We start from the raw sequence: 20033 nt of genomic DNA, 5'->3' as shown, positions 1-20033 counted from the left end.
AAAAACAAAATGCCAGTAACTAAATGTTGGTCTTATCTTGTAGTCCCTCCATGAACCGCAGTTTTGATTTTATGTTCACCCAAGCATATTAAGGGGAGACAGGATGTCTGCACAACCCAGCTCAATTATCTGTTTTTCTGTACTACAGCATTCATCATTATGGGAAGGAAAATTTGGCTCAGATGATGCTCGTATCTTATACCAATACTGGTGTAACGACACGGTGTAAGTTTACTCCCACAGCCCATAATTCAACTACTAAATTACTACATGTACAGCTCATGAACAAGAAATTGTACATAAAAACTGTTACTAATATGAAGAGTTTTTGCTTATGTACTCTCAAAGTATGGATTTAACAGGTTTTTTTCTTACTCATGCATTTTTAGATACTAAAGTACATCCCACTTTCCCCCCTCAGTACAATACGAATTATGATAGAATTTATGACAGAATTTATCCATGGAAGGCTTTTCAAAGCCAGACTATAATTAGGTTAAAAATATATAATATGCACATGGACAAAGACTGGAAATCAATTTTTAAATGCATAAAATTGCAAAAGTTGAATTTCAGGTGACTTTTTCATTATTAAACATTGTATTATTGTGTAAATTCAATGGAAGTTATTTAAAGCTCAGGTACTTACCGTGGTTGGAAAATAACGACTCGTTTTGAATTTTTTCAGAGCCATAGAAGAGGTGTAGGTGCCCAAGAAGAGGATGAAAGACATGAGAGTGATGTCAGGAACAAAATCACAGTTGTTCCCCACGAGCTTTCCTCCGTATTTCAAACACTTCTTCGTGGACAAAAATGCCCAGTCAAAGGTAGCATTATGGTACTGAGGAAGAAAAACATGAAAATTTTTCTAGAGAACACCAATGCATCAAAAGCAGCATTTGATACTTGATGGGCTATGTAGGGATTAGGCTGAAAGTCTCTGTAGAACAGCTGGAGGGTAACCACTGGAGGGTGAAACTTGACAAAGCGTTAATGGAATAACTGGTACTGGGGGGCCAGGAGGCTAGCAATTACTGAAAACACAATGAAAATGATGCCATCTGTTACCTAGTTTGAGCTACAGCCCTACAATCATCCATTTGTTCAACAAAAACAAACCACAAAGTCCTTCTTTCCTGTCAACCTTCCTGAGAGTAAACTGAGACACATTAATATCCTAAGTCTCAAAATGTGAGACTCTCTAAAACACCTTTATTGTTTAAAAAGTACTTACTTTTGCAATACACAGCTTCTTTGGATTCAAGCGGCCCTATGGTTAATGCTCTCTAAAAGTCATATTAGCTTAACTATGCATCTACCCAGCACTTTCCCAAGGAGCTATTTCTTTTCTAAATAACTAGAGACTGGTGATTTAAGGAATTAGACTATAAAAAATACTGATGGTCCCTGCTTTTTCAACTGAATACCTTAATAAAATATAACTTTTTATCTTGTGGACTTCAGGTGAACAGCATGCACACCCAGTACTGGAACATACTAGAATGGGCTTTGGAGTCCTGTGTGGCATATCCCTATGGTACATGACCTCAAGCTCATGGGTCAATTTTCAAATTTTCTTCTATCTCATGAATTGCTGTCATGTTGGCAGTACTTCTTGAGAACAGCTAACTCCTGTTCCTATTTTCTGTTTCTAATATGCAGGAGAATCCTTTTGCTAGCACACTGGATTAGACCAAGGTACTCATCTCCCAGTGGCTCCCAGTCTTAGCTACTTCTCTAGAGAACTACCTTCAGTCACATTAGAACTACCTCACCTAAAATGTTATGCCCTCTTACAGCCAGTTACTGACCAACACTAATGTGGTGCTACAAAATTCCCCTAAATATGCTGAAAATCATACGTGATGCTGTTTGGGAAGTGATTAGGCCATGAGAATGATTAGGCCATGAGAATGATGTCTTCATGAATGAGATTCATGTTTTCATAAAACAGACCCCAGAGAGCTCCCTTGTCTCATCTGCCATATGAAGACACAATGAGAAGAAGGCTGTCTATGAACCAGGAAGTGGGTGGGTCCTCATCAGACACTGAATCTGCCAGCACTGTGATCGTGAACTTTCTCTTAGGTCCAGGGCTAATGAGTATGTCATGTGCTAACAGAAGGTTTATTTGAGAATACCTTGCAAATAAATAGGGAAAGATAAATTTCTCCTGTCCTTTGGAAGCAAGAGTTCCACCTCATACCAAACTCATCATCAACATTCTTTACTATTCAATGAATTCTCTTGATGTAAGTAATCTAGTCATAAAAGTTCACATGTGCAAAAGAAGAATCTCAGACCAGAAATTGTTCATATTTTTATAGAGCTCAAAAGGTAAAGTACTTACATAAGTCAATAAAAAAAAATAAACTCTAGGTCTTTCCCTGAAATATTTTTTCTATATTAGCTTCAACTTATAAACAGCTGAACCACATAATTATTCTTTTATCAAACGCCAATTTTGAGAGGTGATTTAATCATGTCTCATCTTGAGCCAAAGCATAAGAGACTGTTAAAAACTGAGAACAAACTGAGGGTTGATGGGGGGTGGGAGGGAGGGCAGGGTGGGTGATGGGTACCTTTTGGGATGAGCACTGGGTGTTGTATGGAAACCAATTTGACAGTAAATTTCATATATTAAAAAATAAATTAAAAAAAAATCATGTCTCATCTTGTTTTTCAGATTTCTGCATATGGATGTTTTTAGAAGAACACATTTAAAGTTTAGAGGTCATAATAGGTAACAGATTTCTTTGTTTTAAGATCAGCAAAAATTTACCATTGTAAATTTGCCTATGTAAATTTACCATAATATCATTTCAGCACTTTAATATGAGCAGAACCCTTTTTTATAGCCCAAAGAAGTAAACTGCGTTAAGACAATCAATCCCAACAGACAGTTTTTATTGATTTTCTTACAGAGATTCAGGTTGAGGTGAAAAAATATACAGATATACATAAAATGATAGATATGTTTTCTCATGTACATCAACTCAAAATGCCAATATCACTATTTTTTTGGCCTCAAATGATTCCCTGTATCATCATACAGAAAGTTTAGCCTCCCAACCATCTAAGGACTTTAGTATAAAGTTTAGGCAGCACGTACAGATCTCTCAGTATATATATACACTTTTCCCACTTCCATAAAACTTTAACTCTAGCTAATAAATAATTCTATTTAAACATCACTGGAGAGGAACCTATATTATCTGTGTTACTTCAGTGTTATTACTCTACATAAACTCATATCATTGAAGGTTAACTTCATAAAATTTCAGGCAAGATTCAGATCACAAACTAGACATTAAGACAAAGCATTACTCATCTATTAGTGGTGTATATATGTAAATACGCAAAGTAGAATTTTAAATAATTATCTGATAATTTAATCATCACAGACACAATTTCTATTATTTTTTACTCCAATATGTCTCATTTTGTTATCTATGAAACATACACGTTTCAGTAAAAATGGTATGTTTTACTTCAGAGGTACACTCTGCTTTGCCTATGTAAAGGGAACATAAAAAAAGAAAACTACAGATTTTAGTTACTACCTTCTGTAATCCAATAGTTTTCAAATTTTATTATCAGTGAAATGTCTTTTCATGTGGAACCCCAATATTTAAAACTGTGATAAAACTGAGATATTCGGCCCTATGTATCTAGGAGGGATTGGGCTGCTCTTTCTCACTACCCCTGGCCCACCTAAAGGCAGACCCTGAGTCCCCTCTCTTGGGAATTCTAGCTTAGTCTGAGCGGAATGTTACTTTAAAAACAATGCTGTCTCATTAAAAGTCACCTATCTATATCTATCATTTATAATTATAATTTATCTGAAATTACCATGAGTAGTTTAATCCAGGACTGAACAAACTATATCCCATAGGCCAAACTCAGCCTGACTCCTGTTTTTATAAATAAAGTTTTACTTAAACACAGTAATGCTCATTTCTTTACATAATGTTCATTACTATGTTTGTGCTACAACTGCAATGCTGAGTAATTTCAACAAAGACCAGATATCTGACCCATAAATCCTAAAAAGTATACTATCTGATCCTTTACAGAAAAAGTATCTGCCCTGGTTTAATTTCTTGCCTAAGACTCCTATATTACTTTCTACTATCCTTATAAATAAATCTTTCATGTTTCATCATATTAGTACATTACACATTTTTATTTGATTTGTATTTTTTTATATTTGTATTATTATTTCATGGGTAGTGTTATTGATGCTGGTTGATTCACTGTAAAATTTTTTAAGACCCCCACCCAAAAATTTCTAGAACCAATACATGAATTCAACAAAGTTGCAGGATATACAATCAATGTGCAGAAATCAGTTGCATTTATATACACTAATAATGAAGCAGCAGAAAAAGAAATCAAGGAATGGATCCCATTTGCAATTGCACCAAAAACAATAAGATACCTAAGAATAAACCCAGCTAAACAGGTAAAATATCTATACTCTGAAAACTATAGAACACTTATGAAAGAAATTGTAGAGGACACAAAGAAATGGAAAAGCATTCCATGCTCATGGATTGGAAGAACATTGTTAAACTGTCTATACTATCCAAAGCAATCTGCACATTTAATGCAATCCCTATCAAAATACCACCAACATTCTTTACAGAGTTATAACAAACAATCCTAAAATTTGTATGGAACCAACAAAAGATGCCAAATAGCCAAAGCAATCCTGAAAAAGAAATGCAAAACTGGAGACATCCCGATTCCAGACTTCAAGCTAATTACAAAGCTGCAATCATCAAGACAGTATGGTACTGGCACAAAAACAGACATATAGATCAATGGAACAGAACAGAACAGAAAACCCAGAAATGGACCCCCAACTATATGGTCAACTAATCTTCAACAAAGCAGGAAGGACTATCCAATGGAAAAAGGCAGTCTCTTCAACAAATGGTGCTAGGAAAACTGGATGGTGACATGCAGAAGAATGAAACTGGACCACTTTCTTAGACCATCCACAAAAATAAATTCAAAATGGATAAAAGACCTAAATGTGAAATAGGAAACAAACAAAATCCCAGAGGAGAACAAAGGCAGCAACTTCTTTGACCTTGGCCAGAACAACTTCTTACTAGATATGTCACCAAAGGCAAGGGAAACAAAAGCAAACACAAAGTATTGGGATTTCATCAAGATAAAAAGCTTCTGTATAGTGAAGGAAACAACAAAACTAAAAGGCAGCCTACATAATGGGAGAAGATTATTTGCAAATCACATATCTGATAAAGGATTAGTATCCAAAACTATAAAGAACTCATCAAACTCAACATCCCAAAACCAAACAACCCAGTTAAGAAATGAGCAGAAGACATGAATAGTCAGTCAGAGAAAGACAGACATCACATAATTTCACTCATATGTGGAATTTAAGAAACTTAACGGATGATCATAGAGGAAGGGAAGAAAAAATAAGATAAAAACAGAGAGGGAGGCAAACCATAAGAGACTCTTAAATACAGAAAACAAACTGAGGGTTGATGGGGGTAGGGGGGTGTTGAAAATGGGTGATGGACATTAAGGAGGGCAGTTATTTGGATGAGCGCTGGGTGTTATATGTAGGCGATGAACCACTGGATTCTACTCCTGAAGCCAAGACTACACTGTATGTTAACTAACTTGAGAGTTAAAAAAATAAAATAAAATAAGAAGACCTGAATAGACACTTTCCCAAAGACATCCAGTTGGCTAACAGACACATGAAAAGATGCTCAACATCACTCATAATCAGGGAAATACAAATCAAAACTATGATGAGTTACCACCACACACCTGTCAGAATGGTTAAAATTAACAACACAAGAAACAACAGGTGTTGGCAAGGATGCAGAGAAAGGGGAACTCTCTTGCACTGTTGGTGGGAATGCAAACTGGTGAAGCCACTCCGGAGAGTATGGAGGTTCCCTAGGAAACTAAAAATAGAACTATCCTATGATCCAGGAATTGCACTATTAGATATTTACCTAAAGGATACAAAAATACAGATTTGAAGGGGTACATGCACCCCAGTGTTTATAGCAACATTACCCAAAACAGTCAAAATATGGAGACAGCCCATCCATCGACTGATAAATGGATGAGTAAGATATGGTACATATATACAATAGAATATTACTCAGCCATCAAAAAGAATAAAATCTTGCCATTTACAATAACATGGATGGAGCTAGACTGTATTTTGCTAACCAAAATAAGTCAGTTAGAGAAAGACAAATACCATATGATTTCACTCACATATGGAATTTAAGAAACAAAACAGATGAACATATGGGAAGAAGGGGAGAGAAGAGAGGGAAACAAACCACAAGAGACTCTTAATGATAGAATACAAACTATGGGTTCATGGAGGGAGGTGAGTGGGAGATGGGCTAGATGGGTGATGGTTACTAAGGAAGGCACTTGTTTTGAAGAGCATTGGGTGTTGTATATTAGTGATTCATCACTGAGTTCTACTCCTGAAGCCAATATTGCACTGTATGTTAGCTAAAATTTAAATTTAAAAAAATGGCAAAAAAAACTCCAGCTTTGGTTTTGATCATTTGTAATTTTCAAACTGTGGTAAGTCATAGAAAAAGCAAAAACAGGTAAATGATTCTTCTCCAGGTTCATGCAACTCCCGAAGAATTAATTTGAAGGAAATACTGAACATACATCAAAGCAAGAGACTGAGAAAATACCCTCATGGGCTTCAATCTCAGCTCTACCACGACTTAATTGGAAAACAGAAAAAAAAAGTAACTTCACTTTCCTGTGCAACTGCCAATAGGATAGCTGAAAAAGAGTACCATAAAGGTCACGGTGATCATAGCTTCGGAAAATGCTCTAACATAAATAGTACTCTTCACATGCAAACCACTCTGATTACTGCTTAGAAAGTCATGGTAAAAAACATACAACCAAATAACACTGGCTCCTAAAAGAGGGCAAATACTGTGTTGGACATGTCCAGCATAGATGTTAAGTGACCCGAAGAAGAAAGAAATCCTTGAGTCCCCTGAAATATCATGTAAACCATTGTTTGCATGTATATTTATCTGGGAAAAGCAACCACAGATTTCATTAGAACCTCAGAGGAAGCAGTGAAGCAAAGACGCTTCAGACGTTACTGCTCTGGTGCTTTTATAAGTGAGGTTATTCCATCATCATAGTACGCCATGCTCTATGTATGTCAGCTGCACTCCAATTTTCATTTATTCTAAGAGTAAATTCATGACTGCAAGGCTAACGATGATTTGTTAACTCATCAGCAAATGTTCCCCAATTCAGAGAGCTTCGTTGTTTTGTAACTACTTCTTAGTAAACTATATCCCTGTTTGAATCCTCATGGGCGTTTTAAATTTAACACATTCAGGGTGCTTGGGTGGCTCAGTCGGTTAAGCATCTGACTTCGGCTCAGGATCTCATGGTTCGTGGGTTTGAGCCAGTGTCAGGCTCTGTGCTGATAGCTCAAAGTCTGGAGCCCACTTAGGATTCTGCCTGTCTGTCTGTCTGTCTGTCTGTCTCTCTCTCTCTCTCTCCTCTGCTCCTCCCCTGCTTGCATTCTGTCTCTGTCTCTCAAATATGAATAAATGTTAAAAAATAATAATAATAAAATGAAATGAAATGAAATGAAATGAAATGAAATAAATTTAACATGTTCAAAACTAACTCCTCATCCTTCCTTAAATCTTGCTTCCCCTAGGATCTTGCCTATCTCTGTTAATAGCAAATTCATCCTTCTAGATTCTAAAAACAGAGAACCCTGAAGTCATTGTTAATTCCTCTCTTTCTCACAGGTCACATTATGGCAAAAATGATCTCAAAATATGTCCAAAATTAGGGGGGTCTGGCTGGCTCAGTCAGTAGAGCATGTGACTCTTCATCTCAGGGTTGTAGGTTCAAGCCCCATGTTGGGGTAGACATTACTTAAAAATAAATATTGAATACTGGAGGGAGTGTTCAAAGGAGAGAACTCAGTTGAGAAATAAGGGAGAACAGAAAAATTGAAATGGCAATTTCAGAATACTTTTGAAAAAAAAAAAACAGTAGCAAAAGGATAGGCTAGAGCATGTGAGCACTATAAAATCAAGGCACGTTCTTCAGGGCTGATGAGGACTTCTGAGGTGTTTGTGGTAGATGAGAAAGAACCAGGCTATGGGGGTAGAAGGAAGAAGGGCATGCTGGAAAAAGAATCAAGAATGGAGAAAGGAAGGTGAAAGATTAAGTAAAAGAGAGACTGATTAGGGTTTTGGCAACTCTTTGTACCAGGATGAGTAAAGGCTAGATATAACAGAAGTATAGAGCCCGAACACCAAAGGGACTGTATATCACTAAAAACTAAGAAAGAATAGACCAAGACAGAGGCAGCGTTCAATTTACAATACACCGGGCTTCCAAAGAAATTTTAGCTAACCTAAATCATTCATCAGGATCCAACTATTTGACATATTCAAGGAAGATATCTACTAATTTATCTACCCTTTTTATCTGGGGAACAAAATTAAAGTAAAATAAACTTTCAATTTAAAGTTGCCAGATAAACTATAGGATGCCCAGTTATACAGATAAACAATGAAAAATATTTTTAGTGTAAGTATGACCCGTGCAATATGTGGAACATATTTATACTAAAAAAATTGTTTGGTATTTACCTGAAATTCAAATGTAACTGGGACCCTCTGTCTTTTGTTTTGTTTGCTAACTCTGGTGATGCTGTTTCAATTAGCTACAGGCTGTTTTGAACAATAGCAGCATGTGGAAAATAGAAAAATGTGGCCAAAAGAAAACAAAATGCATTGGGTCCTGGTTACATAAAGGAACTAAGATAGTGTTAAGAGAGCAGCAATAAAGAAAAATAAAACAAAAACAATTTTTAAAAGGTTCCTGGGAGAAACAATATGTTTGCTAAAATATTAATTATGCAAGGCAGTACAAGAAAGTGTCTAAATGAACAGTATAGAGATTAGTAAGTAGATCAGAAAAAGAGCTAATCAGTTTCATTGATCACAGAGAAAACAAAATTCAAACTAAGTCCTGAAGAACTCCTTGTAGAACTCTCATACTCCAAAGGGTAAAGAGAACAGTAAGAGTGGCTGAAGGACAAAACTAAAAAAGAATGACAAAGAAAGTAACAAAAGCCAAGGGAATGAAAGCGACAAGTTTTATATGTGTATTTCTCTCTGCACTGGCAGAAACAAAGTGGTAAAGCATTAGACAAGGAGATACCATGAGCAAAGATGCTGATTTGGGGACATACAATGCTTCATTCACTTATCTAGCAAGTTCTTTATTCAAAATTTATTGAATGCCTACCATGTGGAGAAACCAACAGTGAGTAGACCAGGTGAGCCAAAGAAGGCTGATTGTGTAAATAGGTAGAAAAAAATATATATACATATATATATGTATATATATAAGAGAAATGGGACCAAGTGACCAAGTTGCTGAGGATCTTAACTGAGGTCAATCTTGTGAAAAGGGATATCAATCTATTTTTCTGAATTTCATTTTCCAGAGAATTATCCTGTTTACACTGAATGGATTTGTTTGTAAATCTTAAACGTATAAGGTATACCGAAGGATTAATTTAAAAATTTTAAATGTTATAGGATCCTCCCCAAAGACAAAATGGGGAGATATATATGTGAGAGAGGATGAGCAAAATGTTGACAATCATTGAAGCTAGGTGATGTGCATATGGAAGTTCATTGTACAATATTCTCTGTAGTTCACTGCATGTTTTAAACTTTCTATATTTTTAAAAGTAGGAACAGGGGCACCTGGGTAGCTCAGTTGGTTAAGCATCCAACTTCAGCTCAGATCATGATCTCACAGTTCACAGGTTCAAGCCCTGTGTCAGGCTCTGCACTGACAGCTCGGAGCCTGGAGCCTGCTTCAGATTGTGTGTCTCCCTTTCTCTCTGCCCCTCTCCTGTTTGTGCAGGCTCTCTTTCTCTCTCTCTCTGTCTCTCCATCCAAAACAAACAAACAAACAAACAAACAAACAAACATTTTTTAAAAATAAATAGAAGTAGGAACATGTGATATTCAAGGGGACTTAAGGACAGAATGGTTTTTGCACTTGACTTTCTCAGTGAGAGAAAATCACAAAGATGCTACGCATAAGAAGATTAATATGACATTCTATTTCCCATGAAAATGAATGTTAACTCCTAAAATCACCCTGAAGGTACATCAAATGAAATCACTTTGCTTCCATGTCTGACTGCCAAGCAGAATTGATGAGACAATAATAGTTCTCAGTTTCTTGATTAACAGCATCTCCATTAGACATGATATGCTTCACTGGGTTACACAATAAGCAAAAAAATAAAATAAAATAATAAAATAAATAAAATGAAAGATTTTTATATTGCTCTCTTTAGTATCAACTAGTAAAGTATGCATGCACCTTTTGAAATAAATATAAATGAAGGTAATGCTACAGAAAGAAGTCTCAAGGTTAAGTAGTTAATGTACTCATTTAGGGGTTTTTCCCTGCAGTGGGTAGGCAAATTTATAGTAATTTTCAACTTACTTTATGAACTACAGGATACATTTGAGCTGCGTTGTCTAGAGTTGTATGTGTTATTGTGAAATATCAAAACTAATTGGTTTTCTACTTGTGATTAATATATAGAAGGTAGACTGAAACTGGACCACTTTCTTACACCGTATACAAAAATAAATTTAAAATGGATTGAAGACCTAAATGTGAGACTGGAAACCATCAAAATCTTAGAGGAGAACACAGGCAATAAGTAACCCCTTTGACATCAACCATAGAAACTTCTTTCTAGATAGGTCTCCTGAGGCAAGGGAAACAAAAGCAAAACAACACTATTGGGACTTTATCAAAATAAAAGGCTTCTGCACAGCAAAGGGAACAATCAGCAAAAGTAAAAGGCAGCCTATGAAATAGGAGAAGATATTTGCAAATGATATATCTGATAAAGGGTATCCAAAATCTATAAAGACATTATCAAAATTAATAACCAAAAAACAAATAATCCAGTTAAAAAATGGGCAGAAGACATTATAGACACTTTTCCAAAGAAGATATACAGATGGCCAATAGACCCATGAAAAGATACCCAACATCACTCATCATCAGGGAAATGCAAATCAAAACCAATGAGATATCACCTCATACCTGTCAGAATGACTAAAATGAACAGATGAAACAACAAATGTTGGTGAGGGTGTGGAGAAAGGGGAACCTCTTGAACTGTTGATGGCAATGCAAACTGGTGCAGCCACTCTGGAAAATAGTATGGAGGTTCCTCAGAAAGTTAAAAATAAAACTACTCTACGATTCAGCAACTGCACTGTTAGGAATTTACCCAAAGAATACAAAAGTACTAATTCAAAGAGATACATGCACCCTGATATTTATAGAAGCATTATCGACAATAATCAAATGATGGAAACAACCGAAGTGTCCATCGGCTGATGAATGGATAAAGAAGTGGTGTATGTATATACAATGGAGTATTACTCAGACATAAAAAAGAACGAAATCTTGCTATTTGGGAACAAAATCTTGCTATTTGGGACAATGGAGGGAGATAGAGCATTATGTTAAGCAAAATAAGTCAGTCAGAGAAAGAGAAATACCATATGATTTCACTCAATATGTGGAATTTAAGAAACAAAACAAACAAGCAAAAGAGGAAAAAAGAGGGAGAGGTAAACCAAGAAACAGACTCTTAGCTATAGAGAACAAGCTGATGGCCACCAGAGGGGAGGTGGGTGGGGGGACGGGTTAAATAGGTGATGGGGATTAAGGAATGCACCTGCCATGATGAGCACAGGGTGATGCATGGAAGTGCTGAATCACTATATTGTACACCTGAAACTAATATTACACTGCATGTTAACTCACTAAAATTTAAATAAAAACTTAAAAAAAAAGAAAGAAAGAAAGAGTCACTTCCAACCTATCCAACCAAGCTGGATAAGGTAAAAAAAAATCATAGTTTTTAAAAACCTGTCAGAGAGATGAGGAAATATACAAACTTGAATAAATTCTAAGAAGTTACAAGACCTTCCTGGAAGAGAGAAAAAAAATCCATGGCTGCATATGCCTGCCAGAGTGGCCTGTGGAAGATAAATCTACCACAGATGGAGGTATGGAGAAATAAGCCAAATCTTTAATGAGTTTTAAATGGCTACATGTAGACTGGGGTGACAGACCAGAATTCCAAGAGCCCTCGGTGTTAGACTGAGCCTGCATCCATCCACCAAACTTTCTCATCGTCTTTGCCAAGGTGCACAGGTTGTACAAAAAGGTAGGACGTTAGGAGAGCTGAGAGAAACCCCTTAGACAGAGTTCCTACCAAATGCAAGAAATCCACTTCCTAAGATGGGAAGCAGGACAGAAGAGTGGAGAAAAAGCCCACTGAGGCATTCAGGTACTCCTGAAAGGGCTAAGGTTTCTTCCCTCTGAAGGCTGGGGCAGAGCAGTTGGGCAAAGAAAGGTCTCCCATGGCTCAGAAGCTTAGGCATAAACAAAACACAGAGCAGTCCCCATGGGACTTTCTGGGATAATGGCAACGTTCTACATGCATCTTGTTTTGGGTGATGATTACATGAGTATATAAAGTATCAAAATTCCTTGCACTGAACATGTGAGAACATTATGTTTTAAAGTATACCTCAATTTGATAATCATTTTTAAAAAAGAATCTAATGTGAAAAACAAAAAGTAATCTATTCAGTCACCTCCCTGGAAAAGCCCTGATGTTCGACTATGGAATCTGGTCTCTCCCTCTGAGAGCTGATAAGTGGAAGCCAGCCGACTCTAAGGCTCATTGTGTTGATACAGTTGGAGAGGCTGTGGCTGGTCTCAGAGTTTTATAGGAACTTTTAACAGAATTTTGTCTGCAGGCTGAGGGGATATGCCCACCAATAAATCTACAGGAACACTGGTGAAGGTGAGAAGAATTAAAGACACAAGGATTCCAACAATGAATAGAAATGATGGAAAACCTGCCTTTTCATCTTGAGGGATGGTTATTCTAGAGCTTCAATCTGTCTAAACGCTCTAATGTCCCATTTTTCCTGCTCTTTCCCCCTGAAAACACTCCCATACTACCATGAAGAAAAAAAAGCTGTCTTCATGCTAATGAAGCGGAAGAGAAAATGCCTTCCCTCCTCTGACAGAGTATACTCTGAGCCTTGTGACAGGGAGCCTTGCTGGTGCCCCAGGGTGGCATGTCACTTTTACAGCACTTGCTTTCATAATATAATTATGGCTGGATAAAAGAAGGAAATTAAATCCTTGACGACTAGATGTCCTAGGAAAGATTGAGCAGAGTTAGCATGGCCAAACACAGAGAGGGCCCAGTCCCCTGTCAGAGCAGTGGCATCCAACTTCTTTTCTCCACCAACCTGAGTTACGGCGGCAACATGGCCTAGTGGAATGATTGTAATACCTAAATAGAATAATAACAATATCTAACTTGAATGGAGAGATGAGTATGTACCAGCCACTAAGCTAAGTCCTGCCTATTTACTCCCTTGGCTTTTATAGCATCTTTGAGATAAAGTACTATGATCATCACCATTTTACAAATGGGAAAATGAGAAGTTACCACAACCTATTCAATAGTGGAGCCCTGAATTTGAAAAGGGGCAGTATGACAGGAGAACTCACCACCTGTAAGTCCTTCTACATGAGACACTATTCTGATTCCTCAAGTAATGGGAATAGGCAGATTCTGGAATTTGAAAGCCCGGAGTTCAAATCCTGATTTTACGTATACTGACGATAGGCACAGTTAACCTTTCTAAGGTTCTGTTTCATCCATAAAATACAGGTAACATAAGTGACTTAAAAATTATTGTGAGGATTCTAGACAGGTCGTATGAAGAGCCTGGCCCCTAGTAGGTGCTCAACAAGTGGTAGTTATTGCTGGTGACAATAAATCATATTACCTCTTTAATATTCATTTCTGATCTCATATAAATACAAATTGCGTGTATGTGTTTATGTGTGCGTATATCTATGCAAAGTATACCTAAAAGCACTGATACGGATAGAAAATGAAAAATGAAGGACAGAATAAAAGTTGTCCTTCATAATTATATACATACACACATATACACACATTTTTTCCTAATTTCTTCTCTAGAGAACATAGCAACTTAACATTTTAATTAAGGTGTGCAACTAAGGGGACTATTGCCCTGGAGCATACAGCATTCGTAATAACTGAAAGGGTAAACATTTCTACTTGCAAACACTGAAGTATCATGGCATACTAGAAATATCACAGGTCTTAAAACCACTCAGGTTTCAGTTGAAATCTTTATTTTAATAATTTATGGCTATGTGACCTAGACCGTAAAAGGTGATTTACCTTCTAAAGCTGCAGTTTCTCTCATCTATAAAATGAACATAATTACACCTGGTAGTTTGTGTTAATGGTTATAATATGTATAAGACACCTGGTCTCTCTACTAGATGCCCTATAAATGGTAGCTCAATTGTAATCACTATTGTGCCTTTATATCCTCTATCATAGTCATACCAGAAGTCAACAACAACTTCCATTTGTTTTCCATAAATCTTATAGTGACATCTTATTATAATTACATATCAATTACTAGAGTCACTCCAGAATTTTGCCCAAAGACAGGGCTTAAAAATTCATTAATTCTAAAGCTTTCCTTGATTAGTTACAAAAAGAATTAAGTTGGAAATAATCTCTTTTTAAGTCAGTGGAAGTGTTTCATTAATTTTTATTGCAAATTAACTTATGGTTTTAATTAATTATATATATTTTAAATTTTTAATTAGACTTTAATTAAAATTATTTAAAGTGTAGAAGGAACTGTTTTTCTCTGTATTTTAATCAAATTATTTTAGGCAATAGGATGGCTGGCTCAAAGACTGACAATTGATCTCTTTTCTGCATGTGGCTTTTAAAACATATATACATCTCTCTCTCTCTCTCTCTGTCTCTCTCTCACACACACACACACACACACACACACACACACACACATTTATAATCAAACCCAAATAAAGAGGCAAAGTTTGGAGGAAATCAGAGAGAGTTTTAACAGTAAGGAAAAAAGTCAAGAGAGCCACAGAATATGAAAACAAGAGAGAAACAGGGTCAAGTGAGAGTTGCCCAGGAAAGATACAAAACATCATCTTTGAAAGGGTGTTGTGGGCACTCATTACATAATATCTGCAGAACTGTTTTGGTCTCCTGAGAGATGGGCACTCTATCAATACAAGGTATTATGGTTTCTGTCTTTATAACTGAGAGATTGATATTCTTTGGTAAGATTCCATATCCAGCGTAGAAGGAACACAATTAGAAGTCTGAAATAGCACTTTTCCCTTTTTCTTCAAAACAAAGTCTCCTTCCAGTGTGTGACCTTCCATGCAAAACAGCTCATTTTTAAAGCTTAGTTCTAGTCTTTTAAAGATCCTTGGTTACAAGCCATGGGAAAGGATATCATGTGACAGAGGCACAGTCCTTTCTAAGTGACAGGGGAAATGTCCTGCTACAATCACCCTTAGTGAGGAGAATACAACACCATTTGGTAGTCAGAAGAACTTTTAATCATACTAGAAATACAGAGGATACCATGCTCTCTTTTTTGACTTCTCTCATTTTTCCTTGTGAAAGTATTTCAAGGTGACAGTGAATGGATATAGTAGTTAAATTCCTAAGAAGGTTTAAAAAGCATGCTGTAGGAGTAAATATTCACTAGAGTGAGAAGAGAAGAGAAGAGAAGAGAAGAGAAGAGAAGAGAAGAGAAGAAAAAAAGGCTGACTACAGCAAGGAAAGTGTTTTTTTCTGTCCTGCTATCACTGATTATTGAAGTTGTGTTCATGTTCAGGTTGCTAAAGGGTAGGAGACATCATGTTATGAATATTATAATTAGATTATACAATACACAAGTGGTTTGAAATATTAAGTCACTTACCATGTCAGTAGAAGAAACAGTTGGCCAATCCTCTGGAGCCAGTGTAGTGTCATTAGATATTGAGATATTAACTGTAAGAAAAAGACAATCTTTTACCATAAAAATGACCTAAATTCATAACTCAAAATCTAAAAAAGCTGGGCCAGGCACGAAAAATGTCTTCAACACCACCATAAAACACAATGAATTTTTCTTTATTATAATTGTATTCACCTTTCACCTAGATAAAATTAGCAAAGATTCAGACATATCTGTTGTACTTTAATCTGAAAAGAAACAATGGCAAACATTTAAGGAAATGCTATTACAATTTGTTTCAGGTTTCAAAAAAAAAAAAGAAAAAGAAAACTTCTCCATTATTAAAAAAGCATTCACTGTATTTTGTCTTGTGGAAAAATGGATGTTAGTAAGTGAATAAGTTGATCACGGGCTTCATGTACAGTCAAATCTCACAAGTAGATTTTCACTGGTTAAGAATTAACTAATTTGGGATTTTTGAAAATCTAGACTGCATATGAGAGAGTATATCTTTGCAATATGTGGGAAAACAAAAAGTCTTTCAAACACATAATAAACTATATAAATATAATGGTAATAAATGTTTAATCTAATTTTTAAAATTATTATCACAAAATTTGCCATGATTTGTAAATTTATTAAGAGGTTGCTTTTTGAGGAATGTGACTTATTTACTAAACCAACCCTCCTCCTGGAAATATTTCATTATTTTAAAATTTTTGAACCTAAAATTAAAACATATTATTTAAGGTGTTCTATAATTAAAACTTTTTATCAAATAAGCCTTTCTCCTATTACATGAGTTTTTTGTTTTGTTTTTTTTTAAAGTTTACTTATTTATTTTGAGAGAAAGAGTGTGAGTGGGGGAGGGACAGAGAGAAAGGGAGGGAGAGAGAGAGAATCCCAAGCAGGGTCCCAGTAAGGAGCCTGACACAGGGCTTGAACTCAGGAACCATGAGATCATGACCTGAGCTGAAACCAAGCGTCTGATGCTTAACTGACTGAGCTATACAGGAGCTCTGATTGTTTTGTTTTGGTTTTTGTTTAAAATGTTTGTTTATTTATTTTGAGAGAGAGTAGGGAGGGGCAGAGAGAGAGAGAGAGAGTGAGAGAGAGAGAGAGTGAGAGAGAGAGAGAGAGAGAGAGAGAGAGAATCTCAAACAGGCTCCGTGCCCAGTGCAGAGCCTGATGCGGGGCTCAACCCTAAGAACTGCAAGATCATGGCCTGAGCCAAAATCAAGATTCGGATACCTAACTGACTGAGCATCCAGGTGCCCCTAACGTTTTATGTATTATAAAATAGATCGTTACTGAGAGAATATCCCTAATTTATGGAGATATTGTAAAATGACATTTAGGTTTTTGTCTTTGAGCATCACATTTAACATCCAAATTGCTATTATTTGGTCCCCTCTTGCCTGCCCCCTCCTGCCCCCAAGCCCCTAGACTATCCTTTTAGTTTGCCGTATTTTAGTTCCTACCAACATAAGCTCTTAATGAGAAACAAATAGATTTATTTGATTGTTGAAATTTAGAATATAAGATCCATAACAGAAAGGGCATGTCTTGTTCACTGCTTTTTCCCAGAATCTGCCCAGTCCAGCACTAACAGGAACTCAAAAATATTTATTTATTATTCAACCTTAAAAAAAAAAAAAAAAAAAAAAGGAAATCCTGCCATTTGCAAAAATATGGATGAACCTGGAAGACATTATGCTAAGTGAAATAAGCCAGCCAAAGACAAATACTGTATGGTGTCAGTTATAGGTAGAAGCTAAAAAAAATAAATAAATAAAAGGTAAATACAACTCATAGAAAGAGAGAGAGTAAAATGGTGGTTGCCAGGGGCTGGGGGCTGGAGGGGGTGGTGGATCGGGAAATAGAAAGAGGTCAGTAAAAGGATACAAACTTCTAGTTATAAGAAGAATAAGGTCTGAGGATCTAAATAAAATAAAATAATAAAATAAAGTATAATAATAAAATAATAAAATAAAAATGAGAGGTGATGTATTAATTAACTTTGGTGGGAATCCTTTCATAATGTATACATATATGAAATCATCATTTGTACACTTTAAATACATTATAATTTTGTCAACTATACCTCAATAAAATGAAAATATCTTTTAATGTCAATAAATGAGGCTAGAATAGGGAACATTTAATGACTCCAAATGAATGAGGGCAGATAAAGGCAAAAGAAATGAAATAATGAAAACAAGTAAAAGGGAGAAAATATTTAGCTAGAGCCCTAGTCTTCGTCAATTTTGGAATCCATTCTGATCTTTGAAGGTTCTAGAATTGTTAAACTTTTAATCTACTGCTAGGTCATCCCTATTTCCTTGTAAAACACACATGCAACCTGTTTTCTTATTCTGTTTCAGTACAGGTTACAGAAAGAATCAAAATAGGCTAAAGGATGCTTGGCCCAAACAATAAAACCAAACATGAGTTCATTCCCAAAAGGAAGAAGATGTTAGTACATTTTTGTTAACAAAACCTAGATTTTTAGCACTATTTTGTTCTAAAAAGCCTACAGTACATTTTCTTACATTATTCCATTTGCTCATTTAAAAACAAGCTATACTTTTATACCTGCTTTATGTTGAATGGGACTCTGAAACAAGGTATGCCAGGTTTCTTGCCCAGGACTGTAGAAGAGTCAACCAGAAGTAGAACTGATACCAAAATCTTGTTCAGCATTCTTTCTTTTCCTAGCCAGCATTTGATTTTTGTGGTAACAGAATTCAAGGTGGGATAATACTCTCCAATGTTAGATGATGTGAATTTCAACCGCCCCCCTCCCCACACCCCGAAATGTCTGACTGGTCTGAGTGTTCGGAAGAAAGCAGTCTATGTGAAATCACAGGCACTATTTAGATGGTGTCTGGGAAACTCCTCTTCCTGAGCAAGATTCTTTGATGCAATTTTATGAGCTTCCTGTCATAAGAGAGTGAAGGTCTTTGTACAACACTTTTCCACATAAAAACAAGGAGTAAGAGTGAGGGAGAAAGATATCCAAGATATCCTCCTTTTTTGTGAGATGAATGACATAATAAAGACCACCAGTGAGCTAAACCAGGATTCCAATCTGAACTTCTAGGGACTACTTTCAAGTTCTAGATACACATCGATTCTGCTCAACTAAATTCCTTTTATCTTTTCAGTTTTCCTCTGAGACAAGCTATTAAAGCATGCCTCTCAAAATCCCAGAGACTACTATCAAAAGGACAATAAAAAGTATACACCTTTCCAACTTATTTTAGTAGGTAGCTGCTTCAAGAAAAGGACTTCAAAATAAATATGTAAACAAGCATTTCCAAAAATACATGTTAACAGAATATAGGAGAGTCCATACATAAGACTAAAAGTAAATTTCTTTAAGCTCACAGAGGAGAGAATGATCAATTTCAATTGTCTTCTGTGAGAGCCACTGTTCACCATTTGGATCCAGATACATACAATACAAGTATTTTGGCAACCAAGTGCAGAATGATCTATGCATACAGAATTCTTAATATCCTTAATCAGGATTCTGAAAAGGTCAAATAGAAAATCATAAACACACTGCACTTTGTCTGTCTTCACTATTTGCTCAGCACCATGGCTTATGCAGCAAAGAAACTCTTTGCCCTAGGAATCTGGCTCAGTTAGAATTAGCCAATTGTCACTGGGACAGTCTGTGTCCCACACTTGGTTTCAGGGAGTTTTCACAGGTTGGTCGTTTTATGTCCCTTGGATTTTCACTTCTTGATCCTTCTTCCTGTGTATCAAATTCTAGCTGATCCTCTGGAACAGGGGAAATGAACACCATTAGTAATAGACATTTAAAAATGTGCCTGTGAGTGTTCCATCTTAAGCTGGCTTTTTTTTCCCCCTGTATGTTTAATGAGAGGTCTACGGAAAGATCAGGCTACAGGAGCTACAAGCAGGAAAAAAAGGTGACATCCACATGTCAGTGTTAGTATACCTCCTGCATAAGAAATTTCAATTGCACCTGTAAGGTTGTCCTTCTTCTTTATCCTCCAGTACCTCGCCCCAGGA

General features: G+C 36.2%; 1 protein-coding gene across 1 annotated transcript in view; it reads right to left on the bottom strand.

Annotated features, from left to right (window-relative positions):
• Positions 1-20033, bottom strand: part of SLC4A4 (solute carrier family 4 member 4) — a 306906-nt gene that overhangs the window by 50624 nt on the left and 236249 nt on the right. The window contains exons 15-16 of the mRNA XM_049630606.1: positions 15972-16042; positions 650-841 (exon numbers count right to left, since the gene is read on the bottom strand). Coding sequence (XP_049486563.1) covers positions 650-841; positions 15972-16042 — 263 coding nt within the window. The remainder of the gene's footprint in view (positions 1-649; positions 842-15971; positions 16043-20033) is intronic.

This window comes from Panthera uncia, chromosome B1 (genome assembly GCF_023721935.1).
Source record: "Panthera uncia isolate 11264 chromosome B1, Puncia_PCG_1.0, whole genome shotgun sequence".
Taxonomy (NCBI): domain Eukaryota; kingdom Metazoa; phylum Chordata; class Mammalia; order Carnivora; family Felidae; genus Panthera; species Panthera uncia.
The sequence above is the reverse complement of the archived record's forward strand: the minus strand, read 5'-3'. Positions and strand labels throughout refer to the sequence as shown.